Genomic DNA, 14,076 nt, shown 5'->3' with positions numbered 1-14,076 from the left:
GCCTCTCATACGGTCTTCTCCTCCTCAGAGCCTTCTTTGTTCCCAACGGTGTTCAGATAAGCTCAAAGCTTACACAGAAGCTCTGACCAGAGATGCATGCATCTGCTTCTCTGCTTCTTTTTGCCACCTTTAGACCACAAACAAAATGTCACACAGGAGAAAAACATAACCTGCTCGGTGCAGATGACAGAAGATACAAACATGCTCGGTGGTGTGACATGTTTTATTCAAATAAATAAGAACGAAACCAAACGAGAGCTGCATTTGAAATTGAGCATTCAAATTGTAAATATGAATCTTCATAAATACACTCACAAAGCTTATTGCTGGCAAGCAGGAAGTACAAAGCTCTTTAAACAACTCATGGAGCATGTAAATCATTTTCAATTTCAGTCAACAAATGAAGGTTGAACTCATAAAAATTATCTTTATGTGCAGTTAGTAAAACGCATCACCCTGGACACTAAGACTTTAGTCAACATCTTGTTGCTACTTCACTTTGATTCATTTAAAGCATAGAGAAAAGCGACTGCCTCACAGCAGAGGGGATCGGGGGAAACGTTATGTAAAAAATTTCAATTTCACTCCTTTCACTACAGCACACACTCGTAGTGATGTAAGCCTGAAGCTGTTTCTGTTTCCCCAGATGTCTTTGGTTAAGGGGCCTGTTCCTGTTCCTGTCTAGGGAGGGGGAGGGTCACAGACTGAATCTAACACCGAATCAACATCTGATGACTGACAGCAGGAAGAGCTGCACTTCAACTCTTTGTGGAGACACTCTACGGCCAAAACCACCAAACAAACAAGACATGTTTGACAGAAACCTTCTGTTCACTAATGAACACCGTGTGGTTTATGAATACAAAGCACCATTAAAGGGATAGTTCACCCAAAATTTAAATTTCACTCATTATCTACTCACCCTCATGTCGACTAAGGGCTGGGAGAAGTTTCAGAGTCCTCCGTGGCTTCTCTGAGTTACAGGGGGTCTCGGCGTAGCAGTTGCAAATGGATACCAACTGTCTTCGTAACAAAAAGACACACCAAAAAACATCCAAATACCTCCATGCTGCTCGTACGTAATGTCCGTCTTGTATTGAAGCCCCGAAATGCGAAATTGTCCCGAAAAAATTAAATAAGTCTATTTTTCAAGCTTGTTTGTAGCGGGAAGCTCCTCTTCCCGGTTCGTCAAATTTGGACGAACCAGGGTCTGTCCTCTTCCCGGTTCGTCCAAAATTTGACGAACCGGGAAGAGGAGCTTCGAGAAGCTTCCGCTACAAAACAAGCTTGAAATATAAACTTATTTAATTTTTTTCGGGACAATTTCGCATTTCGGGGCTTCAATACAAGACGGACATTACATACGAGCAGCATGGAGGTATTTGGATGTTTTTTGGTGTGTCTTTTTGTTACGAAGACAGTTGGTATCCATTTGCAACCATTATATGGACATGCACTGCTACGCCGAGACCCCCTGTAACTCAGAGAAGCCATGGAGGACTCTGAAACTTCTCCCAGTCCTTAGTCGACATGAGGGTGAGTAGATAATGAGTGAAATTTCAATTTTGGGTGAACTATCCCTTGAACAAACCAACACATTCTGTCTGGTGAATACAAAATACATCCGTCAAACAAATGCACATCACATTTCCAACACATTGCTCAGAGACAAACGCAGCACGCCTTACAAGTACAAACAAAACATCCTAGAACGACAATCAAATTTAAAAAACAAACAAACAAACAAAAACAAACAAACAAGTGATTTCTGGCACAGTCTCTCTGCTGCGATTGAGTGGGAGTTTCCTCCCAGACGTCCTGAGTGGCTCGCCCTCCCCAGCAGCAGGTGGTGTCATGACTGGGTGTGAATGTGTGTGCAGGTTGAGCAGAGCGGGACATGGTGGCCCAGCGAGCCGTCGATGGCTAAAACCACTGTAACGGCGGCTGCAGTTTGGAGTTTGCTGTGTGTCTTCTCCTGCAGTCAATGTGCAGGAAGCAGATCACACACCCAGTCAAACAGTTATTGCATTAAACATCATTAGATTATTTGGAATGGCTCCTAATTGAGAAGCTGACGGCTTTGACGTATCTTCAACTGTCTCAGTGCTGCCTTCTTTTACAAGGAATTATTATTAAATCTGATTCCAACTTCCTTTTCCTACTGCTTAATGAATTTGCTGAAAAGATTGACCTTGTATGACCATATACAGTATAGATTTATTTATTTTTTTTTTTCTAAATGTACATGGTCATACAAGGTCAATCTATATTCAGTAAATTTATAAAGGAATAAGGGAAAAGGGAATGGGAAAATCTTCGTCGTATAGGCGCCCCATAAACAGAGGCTACAGTCCTCTGTTTATGGGGTGCAGCCCCGGGTTCAAATCCACCCGGCGGCACTTTGCTGCGTGTCATTCCCTCTCTCTCTCCCCATTTTCTGTCTATCTCCAGCTGTCCTGTCAAAATAAAGTCATAAAAGCCAAAAAAACAAAAAATCAAACAGGAAAAAAAGGTAAAATTTGCTGTTTGTTTCTCAATGAGAAGCCATCTACTGTGATAATTGTTCATTAGGATATTATGATGTGTAAAATAATAATTGTTTCATTGTTTGTGTCTGTTTTGTTTGCATCCAGCACTTTAATTATAAAAGAAAACGCACAACAGAAATCCAAGCCACGGCTGCTTTGACAGGGATTTCGCCACTGTCGGCTCCTCCGACCTCTGTGCTCTGCTCTGCTCGGCCTGCTCACACGTTTACACAGAGCTGCGACGCCACCTGCTGTTGCTGACGGTGAACTGCTCGGGATGTTTATTGGAGAAATCCCTCAGCACATCCGTGGCAGAAAAACTGTGCTGAAAGCCACATGTTGTGCTTGTGAGACGTGCTGTGTGCGATTCTGAAGCACGATGTAATGAGATGTGTTATGTATTTGTTTGACACGCGTGTCTTGTGTCTGCAAAACAAAATGCATTTGGTTTGTTAATGGTGTTTTACATTTGCAAAGCACCCAGTGTTTCTTAGTGAATGGTGGGGCGTCTGTAAAACATGTTTTGTGTTTTAGGTTTTGGCTGTAGATTAACTCCACAAATGTGATGATGTGAAGTTTCACCAAGATGTCACTGATTTATGAGCAGACAAGAACTAGACCTGATAGTAGGAATGATGTAAAAAGGTTAGCAAGGAGATTAAATGAGGATAAAAAGACGATAAAATTAGAAAATTAAGTCTGGTCTTAAATCAGTCCTGTCTTATTCTTTTTCAAGTTTCATAAAAAATAAGATGTACTTAATTGTCCTACATCTTTACAAATACATGTTAAAATCTCACACGCCTGTTTTGCTTTTCACACGTTAGCAGACCTGGAGTGGTCTGGTTGTTTGGTCTGTGCCAGAACAAATTTGATGAGCAAGTATGACCAGACCAAACAATCATCACTCAACAGGTCGCCCACATGAGACAATCAGACTTTTACTCTCTTGTAGAAGTAAAAATATAGTGGAAACACTTTTGCACACCGGTTGACAGAAAGGTGTGTTGGAGGAGGAGAACAACGTGGACATGGTGAAGAAACTCCCGCACACTTTCTTCTTACTTGCAATATTTTTTATTGTTAAAAGGCCAACGTTTCGGTTGTTTAACCTTCTTCAGGGCGTCCTTTAGGGCTTCTTTGACGTCCTGAAGAAGGTTAAACAACTGAAGAGTTGGCCTTTTAACAATAAAAAATATTGCAAGTAAGAAATAAGTAAAAATTCCTAGAAAACAACCACTGTCTCTCCGTGTCTGGGAAACTTGTTTACACCTGTCGTTAAAATGCGTCTTGAGTGATCAGATTACAGTTGGACACAAGTGATCAGCCCTAAATACAAGTGTAAACGGGCCGCTTGCTGAGCTGGTCTGAGACACATCGATCCACATTCCTATCGTAGTGTAAAGGTTAATGCGTCCTGATGAGTCTCAGACGAGGACCCAACAGGAAATACGTCTTTCATCCAGTATTTAGGACTCATCACTTGTGTCCACTTGTGATCTGATCACTCGAGACGCATTTTAACGACAGGTGTAAACAAGTTTCCCAGACACGGAGAGACAGTAGTTGTTTTCTAGGAATTTTTACTTATTTCTTACTTGCAATATTTTTTATTGTTAAAAGGCCAACGTTTCCGTTGTTTAACCTTCTTCAGGGCATCAAATAAGCCCTATAGGACGCCCTGAAGAAGGTTGAACAACCGAAACGTTGACCTTTTAACAATAAAAAATATTGCAAGTGAGAAGAAAGTGTGCAGGAGTTTCTTCACCATGTCCATGTTGTTCTCCTCCTCCAACACACCTTTCTGTCAACCGGTGTGCAAAAGTGTTTCCACGACAGGTGTAAACAGTCTCTTTAACATGTAAACCCAGTGATGTGGCTGTTTAAGGTTTGAAAAATGGTTAAATAAATAATGAAGAAGTTAAAACTTGTGAGCCTGGACTCCAGCATGACCCACCACCTCCCTACACCTCTTCACTCCACTAAAGTGAATCATTATTGCAAATTAGCAGCATAGAAATGCTTTTTTTAGTACTCCAAATAACATTATATCGATGGATGTTTTGTTACAATAATGAGGTGTTTTTTTCCAACCTCAACAAGACAACCCTAGCCTTGTTTCCCAGCATCCACCGGTGCGCGTCCTTTTGAATATGGCTTCATCTTCACATCTTGAGGAAACATTCTTTGGCATTGCCCCACACTTGAATTCCCTGCACGGAGATAGAAGAAGTAGAAAGACTTTCATCATGAACAGGACCACCACTACAGTTTCTTGTAACCTTCAGATGTCTGACGTTCTCTCGTTTACCTTCTTGCACATGCTGATTTGCATGACGGCGTAGTTGATGAGCGCTTCCCGCAGGTCTTTGTCTTTCTGTTCCTCAAAGCGCTCGATGTCCACCCACGCCCTTTCAACATGCTCCCTGCAGAGATACACATCACACACACACACACACACAATATACAAGTCAGAAAGGCTGCGTTCACACACAGTGAGCCTGCATCAAACTGCGTCTGGGACTCACTCGCACTCTGCGGTCTTCTCCTTCACCGTCTCTTCGCCCTCTGCTATCAGCTCCTCCAGCAGCTTCAGCCTGGCCTCCCTCTGCTCTGGTGCCTCTTGTCCAAACAGCTTGTTGGTCATACCTTTGAAGGAGAATGTCCTCACTATCTGAGAAGATGGGCCACACACACACACACACACACACACACACACACACACAAAAAAAACAACAACATGACTGTCAGGTTACAAGACCTCGACCAAGCACCTCGCATTGACATTAGGGATGCACATGATTAACCGTTTAACTGTTAACCGATAACAAGAACTTTGACCGATTACTGTAATACAATCGGTTATTTATTTATTTTATTAGCTCCTTATGTCTTCAACTCATGGGGGCGTGTCGACACGTACAGACTTCCACGTGTCTTCAGTCATATTTCGCAGCAAAAAGTTACACAGGAGGACTGACAGTATGTGCAGCAGCCCCCAAGAAGGAACATGAGACAATAAATGTAGCTACACGGACATAGATGTGCATCACCTGTAACAACGGCGCTGAAAAAAATAAATAAAAGATTATGTCGCTGCTCTTCAGCCTGTTCACCTGCAGCTCTCCTGTCAGAGGAGCTCTGCTGTTCCTCTCTCTTCAGCCTGGTGTTTGGCTGCACTTTATATAAAAACAGTTCTACATTGGACAATCTAACCTCCATATGAGCGTGTGGATGTGGCGTTGATCAGCTGTCGCAGCACACGTGTGTATGTAACGGCCCAAAAAAATTGGAGCGATCTTTTTTTTTTTTTTTTTTCCATTAAATACACACGTGCGCCACCAGCGTCGTAATCTTATTGGTTAAAGTCCCACTCCCGCGACCCTTTTCGGCCATTTTAAAACCAGCTCATTAGCCATGCACATTAGCAATGTACCTCTGGGGGGTGGGCGGAGACTGCGCTGCTCTGCACCCGCCCAGCCACCTCCTCGCACCCCACCCCCCCGCTTGCTGACAGCTGGACATTGTACAATTACAGATTCAGCGCGTTTAGCGTAAAACTCCACACTGGGATTCGATCCCAGACTGGAACATAGTCCTTGCTCATGGTGCAAGCTGCTCTACCAGGTGAGCTATACCTATTATACCTTGACAGCTACACCGAGCTGTGAAGGCTTTCACCTCTGAGCCAGATGCAGAGCGGGGCGGGAGCTTGTAGCACTAGTGCCCTCCCCTGGAGCTGTGACACCCTCAACTCCAGTCTTCCTGAAACTGCCAGTTCGCGTCTGCCATTGGTTCACAGCAGTTTGAAGGCAGAAAAACTCTGAAATGCAATTTTGCACTTCCTTCTCTGCTGATAAGTGCTCTAACACAAGAAAAATGCCACAGGAACATGTGAAAAGCTCAGAAAACACGATTTTCACGGGAGTGGGTCTTTAACGGTTTAAATCGGTTAAAGCAGAAGTAAGCGGAATGTTTGTGTTAATATAAGTCTTAAATAGTTCTATCTTCCAACAGCAATCACGTATATAGAGTGTTTGGTCCGAAACACGGGTCTGTCAGTCACTCTGCTCTGCTGTAAGCTGAGGAGAAAACTTTCCTTGTATCCTACAACCTTTATCCAATGAGGAGAGAGAACGGCATAAAGGGGCGGTCCTCTCTGTGTGTGCAGCCAAGGGATGCGCGTGAATGTGGTGACGTAGGGACGAGGACCAATAGATCCATGACGAGGGCGGGGACTGCTAACTCCATCTGCTGACAAGAAGTTAGCAAAACGACCGGATCGCTTACTTCTGCTTTAACGAGCATCGGTTATCGGTCAGAAAAAAAATTCTAAATGTGCATCCCTAATTGACATGTAATGAAAGTCAGTCATGGCTCTCTCGGAGTAAAGACAGACTGAGAGTGGAATCGAACACAGCGGTGGTGTGGTGTACCCCTGTGGCCAGCTCCTCACGTTGATGCTTCTTGGAGATGAGGTCCTGAGAAGCCACCTCAAGCTCAAACTGGGTCAGCTCGTGTTTCCTGCACACCGCCCTGCCAAAGCAAAGAGCACAACATTATACCATGATTTGATACCTGCTGGGAACATGGCCTCTCAATAACCCTGCAAGTTTTTTTTAAATAGGATATATCATGATACACAATATACACAGTTGCCCATAAAGTTGGAATCATTTTGTTCAGACACAGTCGTCTTTTTTTAAATTTCTATTATGAAGATTAATTGTGGTTTAGTTTTCACAGTGATAAGTTTGGAAGAAATTGATCAGTAAAGTTATACACTTTATCTATCAGGAATAAATCACATTGTCACAATCATTTCATGAGAAGAGGTGAAAAACATATTTTATTCCAACTTTATGAGCAATTGTCTCCATATTTTTCACATCTCCTCTAAAGCACTTCATACTCAGCTTAACATTTTATAATGAAACCAGTGTGATGATTCTACTCTCTAAAACACACAGTATGTCTATGTTAAAACACTCTTTGTGTTATTTTGTAGATTAGCACAATCTTAAATGTACATTCAAAAAGGAGAAAATCAAAACCGAGCTAAATTTAACAGAGCAGCATTTATTTATTCAAACCAGGCAAGTGGGTACAAAAACATTGAACAGCAATTTACTGAAAATAAATAACAACATCATGTGGGTCCTCATCTCAAATGACTTCTTGAACAGCAGTATTGTAGGTTAAGTGTTGGTGAACTCTCCAGACCCGGACCCCTCTCCTCCTCTTCACATCAACATCTCCATCTCTAATTTGATTATAAACTACTCCTTAAATGATGTGAAACACATCTTACCTCAGAGCCTCAGCATAGAAGAGATACTCTTTCAGCTGGTCTGCATAATGCTCCTCTTCTTCCAAGATGTCGTCTATTGAGGCAGCGTATCTGCAAGTGTGTGACAGAGGGAAACAATTGGTGAGGAACTGCGTGAGGGGGCGTGGCTGAAGTCAATGGGACAGAACCGGACTCTAAATACTCACGCATCCATATGATGACCGGCACTCTGCAGCCCATCCCCCATCTCTCTCTCTATGGCACTCCACTCACTGCAGTGAACACATGGATTTACATACACACACACATGCAGATTAGCAAGAGGACACTGATGACTGGCACTTTTTTCAGATAAAAACACAGACTTCTTTTTGGTTTTTCCTCATCTGGCTCACTGTCTGAGGACAGAGGGAGTCTAAAGAGTCTGGACAAGTTGTAATTTGAGATCATGGGCTATATAAATAAAATTTAGTAAACAATATAAACACATTAACAAATTCAGGTCAACTTTATGCACAGATATATCATCAAAGGTTCATTGCCAGACCTGAAGACTCTTCCATAGTTCCCATGGACCTTGAAAACACCATAGAGACGATCAGCAACTCTCTACAGGAGACAGAAATTGAGACAGAAAGTGTTCAATCTTATCATGTAGCATATTGTCATCATATTGTAAGGGAATTTTTTTGTAGATCTTCCATAGGTAAGGAATGATGAGGTCAAAAGTCCAATCTCATATATCTGGCAGTTATCAGTCTCTGCATTCCCTCCAGGTACAAACTACAGGTCATAATGCCTCTTTTAGTGTCCTAAATATTCGTGTTGAATGCTTTCCAGACACAGCAGCAGAACTCTACTGATAACGGGAGCCATGCTGGATAACACAGGACCGTGGGAGAGAGACAGTACAACAATTGGCACATTCACAGCAAGTGTAATTCTCCTTGGCCAAGCTCAATAAACATCTTCAGTCTAGGAAGCTGCCAAGGCCAAGGTTACGTTTATCTATACAACACATTTAAAAACAACCTAGGTTGATCAGAATGCTTTACAGAATAAGTAGCAATAGACATCCAGGACTCCTGCACATTTCCTCTCTGAACTTTGACCATAGATTTATTCCCTAAAAGCACATGATCTACTTTTCAGATGAATCATACAGATTAAAAGCTGACAGATGAAGATATTAGATATTAAAAGTTCAGTCTCTGCTAAACAGCTGGTCCATTAACTGCAGAACAAGAACCCCCGTCACCAGCTACAGTCCATGTTGGTGTCGGTGTCAGGAGAAACTTACCGCTCTTGCTCGGAGAACCTGAGACGTGTGCGACTGCAGCTCATCACTGTAGTGTTTCATATCCATGAAGCGCCTACCAAAGATAAAATAAGGACACATACAGAAGATATTGATTAAAAACTTCTCCTTTGTTGTTGCTTATTTAAAAAAATAAAATAAAATCCTGCCAGTTGTAGGCTCTTTCTTTTAATCTGATGGATTTGGGACAATTCATTGATTACTTCAATGTTTCAAACACTTGGGGGCTCCAGAGTCACAGATGTGATAATTTTCTTCTTTTTTGGTTTGAAGTTGGACAATTTTGGACTATTAATCAGAGAAATCAACATATTAATGTTGTCATTGTGTACACTAGGATACTGTATGGCATATTACATGTTTTCTGAGTTTTAATTATCAAATAATTAAATGAGGAACTGTATAATATGGTAATGCTGATTATGGCAAGGTGGTGTAGTGTATTATCCACCTGAACTTTTTGCTTTAACATCATGTATTATGTTTATTCTTTGTAAGTGTGCCCTTTTTTGGAATTGAAGGAAAGTGTGAATTGGTGCTTTACTTCATGGACATGTTTTGCTTAGAAGTAAACAAATCAAAGGTAGATGTTATAAGAGAGAAAGACGCACACTAGATGCATTAGATGTTTAGTAACAGTAATAGATGCTCTTGTGAAATGTACCCTAGGAGAATGTCTTCCCTGTTATTCACATTTTTCCTGTGAGAGCCTTACTTAAGTTTATGTTAGCCTCGTCCGGAGTATGAATACAAGGTCGTAAAACTCTATAGGCTAGATCCTGTCTCATGTTCATAGACGCAACACATGAACTGCGTATGTTAAACACTTATAGGAATTGTTTAGATTAACAGATACATGGATTGTTCATGTTAATGTCAAGCAGTTAATGCCTATTATGGTAAGCTATATCCTTATGTTGGGGGAAGGTGGAGTTTTAGAGTTAGAAAGTATATAATGATCATGGTTTTGAGCCATAGGGAGGAAGATCTCACTTTGGCACCAGAGATGCTTCAGGATTCGGCATTTTTGTACACTGTTCTTCTTCTTGTTAATGAACTTCTTTTTAAATACAAGTGAAGACGTGTTGGCAGTGATCCCTTCTTTTCATCAACACATCAATATACCACAGTGGTGCCCCAAAGTGAAGCCCCACTGAGCCACTGGGAACCATAAAAAGCTGCTATGATGGATTATCAGACATATTAATTTTTTTTTTTTGATAAACATTATTTGGTTTTTTTCCTTACCTGTAACCTCTGCTGAATCATACAGTGAACCACAAATACCAAAAACAACACTTTTATCAAAACGCACACATTAGCTTTACAGCAACTCCAACTTAAAGGGATAGTTCAACATTTTGGCAAATTGGCCCATTGCCATAATCCCTATAGTTTTAGGAGTAGGGTTGTTACCTTTAATTGTCAGTGCAAGCTATTTTTAGAACGGCGGAGCAGAGCCGTGAGCTGCTCAGAGCTACGGAACGTTATGAGACGGAGTTGTTTTCGAGGTAAATTCATGCAAAACGTTTGCCTCGAAAACAACTCTGTCTCATAACGTTCTGTTATTATCTCATAGCGTGGTGAATGTGCAGGTCACAACTTGTCCACCAGAGCGTTTTGGAATTGCTGGATTGTGTATTTGATGAGTTTGATGAGGGAAACCAAGAAATTCCATTAGCCTCCGTAGCGTAGCTCTGAGCAGCTCGCGGCTCTGCTCCGCCGTTCTAAAAATAGCTTGCACCGACAATTAAAGGTAACGAACCTACTGCTATGACTATAGGGATTATGGCAATGGGCGAATTTGCCAGAATGTTAAACTATCCCTTTAAAAATGCAACTTGCATACACATTGATATCAAACTTCTTCCAGTGTGATTTGGAAACACTAACTTACTTATCTGTGTTTCTCACCCGAAAGGTGGCACTCAGAGCCCTCAGCCTGGAATCTGCCTGCAACACAGAGAAGAGGTGGTGGTCAAACTTGAAAACATTACATGATTATATGAAGAATAAAGAAATAGAAGCTCTACAGAACGCCCAGTACCTTCGCCTGAAAGCCCGTCTCATACACCACTTCTTTCCAGCCGTGTTCCTGTCACACACATTAGAGAGAGAAGCCAGTTATAGACCAACGACCGATCAATAAATCGAGCATCGCAACTGCCGGATAGCACTGTGTACCTCAGTGAGGAAGTGGTAGAGGATCTTGTCGTTGGACAGCACTGGATGAGAAGCCACGCGAAGCAGAAAGTTCTCCAGCCCCACCCTGCGGCGCTCCACAAAGTCTGGGTCCATGTTGTCTGCTGACAGCTTGTGCCACACAAACTCTGCCTGCGTGAACATTCACAATGCATTTAAGTTTTAACTTCTCCCCTTACTGGAACTTGGTTGTATTTGATTTCATCAGTCATTTTGAAACATCTAGGGCAGTGGTTCCCAACCTTTTTTGGCTTGTGAAATTTCTGGTGACCCCCGTCAATCAAGATGCGCCTGCTTAGATTTTTGTTGCATTTTATTTGAACTCGATTTATATTTGAGAAAGTGAAAGCATAGAATACAATTTTTAAAGATTTTCTGTGGTGTTTTTAATCATAATTTTAAAAAGAAGAATAATTCGTTTTTTTTTAAATTAATTACTACTTTATTATATATTACGTCATTTCAAGCAACCCCATTTGAATTCAATTTAGATGAAGCCAATGTAAATCATTTAAATACAGGAAAAGATGTGAAGATAAGCCAAAACTCTATTTTTACAAAATCCTTGACCTGACCTTTTTGTTAGCTTTGTGTATTTAGAGTTTAAATACGCTTTTCCTGAATATGACATGGTATCTTGTAGCTATATGCTAAAAAGCAGCAGCTAAAACACTTAAAGTCTCTTCCCCCAAGACAAAACATTTAAAACAAAAGAGCCAATATCAGGTGAACACATTTACCATCAGTCTGTATTACTAATAAAAGTCCTGAAATAGACAGCCAGTGAGTTTATTATTATTATATTTTTTGGTTTTTGCCTTTATTTGATAGTGATCACAGTAGAGATAGACAGGAAAAGGGGAGGCAGAGAGAGGGGGAATGACATGCAGGAAAGGGCTGCGCGATGCAGGATTCGAACCGGGGCCGCCTGTGGTGAGGACTGTAACCTCTACATGGGGCGGCCGCTTTAACCACTGCGCCACACACCGGCCCGCCAGTGAGTTTATTTCGGATATGTGGTCTTGCAAACTGTAGTTAAAGCAAACACATGCGTTGCTGTGTGGATATTTTCAGCACTTTTCAAGAATGCATCAGCTCGGGGTAAGTTGTTTATCTGACCAGCTGTCCTTCATTAGTTTTGCGGTTTGCTCATTTTGAGAGTGTGTGTGGTAATCAGCCTTTACCTTGCTCTGATATAGAAGCGCAATGACTCGCCTGTTAAACTGCATCTCTAGGTATCAGCCGAGTCACTGACTCTGAGGGGACAGCTCTGTATATTTGATATTCCATTGCATCACTGAATGGGGGGGTTACTCCGAGAACTCACCCTCTTCTCAGGCAGGGGGGGCACCACGATGTAGGGGTAGGTGACCACCAGGTAGCTCCGCAGCAGCTCAAACTCACTGTACCTCCTCCACAGAGAGTCCGGGGCCGGGTTACGACCCTCGGCCAACGCGTCCATTGGCCTGTGAAACGTTCAGAGAGCAGTGAGACATTCTGAGGCGAAATACAGAAGTGAGAAGTGATGCAACACACACAGACGCAGACAGAAAGGAGAAGTGAGTGGGTGTCAGTGATGGAGGCGAGCTGCTCTCACCGTGTTTCGATGAGGTAGACGGTGAACGTCTCCTGCATGTTCACTGCATTCTTGCCGCTCCTCTTCTCAGCCTCAGCAACACAGATCTCCATCCTGCGCAGCAGAGTGCAGCCTCCACCCTCCTCCTCTTCCTCCTCCTCCTCCTCCTCCACCAGCTGCACCGTCACATCACAGAGCGTCGTCACAAACACAGCAAACAGCTGGTAACAGCTGTGGGCTAAAACACTGAGGTTTGCTTGGTAATGTTAGCTTGAAAACAACACTCACACACTACCTCTGTACACACATTACCTGAACTGCGTCACTGTTCAATTAAAATGACGTACGTTCTCTTTAAATTAAAGTAAAGTGAACTTTGAGCGGTTAGCCAGTGTCAAACACAAACATACCGTACTACTGTAGGCTATACAACGTTTTATAGCCGAAGTGAAATGAAAAGAAAAAAGAAAGCACGTCGGAGCATGTTAATGGTAAACCGAGGAGGAGAAGCAGCTGTCTCACCGCCGTGTTCAGGCTCCCATCCGCGGTCAGCTGCTCCGAGTCGTCGTCCGTCGCCACCGACTCATCCTTCCCATCCTCCGCCATCTTCTTCTCCCCCGATGTTGTTGCTGAGTCAGAGCGCGTGCGCAAAGCGCCCAGCATCCATCCACTGTTTATTATGAGGCTTATGTCATAGCACCAAAGAACCAGGAGAAGATAGATAGATAGTCCCGTCCTAACTTTAATGTCTTCACAGATGAGTTTAATGTTTATATAAAAACCTTGTCACTGATCCTAAACAAGAAAAGTGAACGCACACTATTATACTTGAACTCATTTTCACTTACCCCAGAATAAGAAGTGCCTTATCTATATATTTATTTTGCTTTATTTACTTACACAATACATATTTCAGTACATGCATTATGCAGTTACATATTTTATTTATTTTATATATTTTATTTATTTATATTTATTTTATTCCTTAATGCTGACCCATTATCTGTCGGTGTCTGTTTCCATGAACATTCTGATTGTCTGTACTTTTTCAAATGTGAAATAAAGATTTTCATTGAAAAAAAAAAGATAGATAGATAGATGAACCGTTTTCAGTTTTTAAAACATTTTAAATTATTTATTTATTTAAAGCAAAAGCATTTAT

General features: G+C 41.9%; 1 protein-coding gene across 2 annotated transcripts; it reads right to left on the bottom strand.

Annotated features, from left to right (window-relative positions):
* Window positions 1-4,548: 4,548 nt before the first annotated feature.
* LOC146962969 (sorting nexin-4-like) lies at window positions 4,549-13,550 on the bottom strand. 2 transcript variants are annotated; one of them, XM_085769436.1, is made up of 14 exons: window positions 13,437-13,550; window positions 12,936-13,075; window positions 12,666-12,804; window positions 11,321-11,470; window positions 11,184-11,231; window positions 11,034-11,089; window positions 9,119-9,191; window positions 8,366-8,427; window positions 8,025-8,090; window positions 7,840-7,929; window positions 6,965-7,064; window positions 5,057-5,202; window positions 4,840-4,954; window positions 4,549-4,741 (listed from the first exon to the last, which is right to left on the bottom strand). In XM_085769436.1, exons 1-14 carry the CDS (start codon window positions 13,518-13,520, stop codon window positions 4,694-4,696), a joined length of 1,317 nt encoding a protein of 438 aa, XP_085625562.1. In that variant the 5' UTR covers window positions 13,521-13,550; the 3' UTR covers window positions 4,549-4,693. The 2 variants fall into 2 exon arrangements, with proteins under 2 accessions (XP_085625562.1, XP_085625563.1); XM_085769437.1 differs by having other exon boundaries at window positions 5,057-5,198; window positions 6,985-7,064.
* Window positions 13,551-14,076: the final 526 nt, after the last annotated feature.

The sequence above is a fragment of the Trachurus japonicus genome, chromosome 23 (assembly GCF_045865225.1).
Source record: "Trachurus japonicus isolate A0001 chromosome 23, Traja_1.0".
Lineage (NCBI taxonomy): Eukaryota > Metazoa > Chordata > Actinopteri > Carangiformes > Carangidae > Trachurus > Trachurus japonicus.
Note: the sequence above shows the minus strand (reverse complement) of the source record. Positions and strands in the feature narration are given on the sequence as shown.

Excerpts from the sequence above, each read along its gene's own strand:
- LOC146962969 (XM_085769436.1), bottom strand. The coding sequence starts at position 13,520 with ATGGCGGAGGATGGGAAGGATGAGTCGGTGGCGACGGACGACGACTCG. Across the intron at positions 9,192-11,033 it reads CGGGTGAGAAACACAGATAA|GCGCTTCATGGATATGAAAC; the intron begins GTAAGTTAGTGT and ends TATCTTTGGTAG. Across the intron at positions 5,203-6,964 it reads GTGAGGAGCTGGCCACAGGG|ATAGTGAGGACATTCTCCTT; the intron begins GTACACCACACC and ends CCATCTTCTCAG.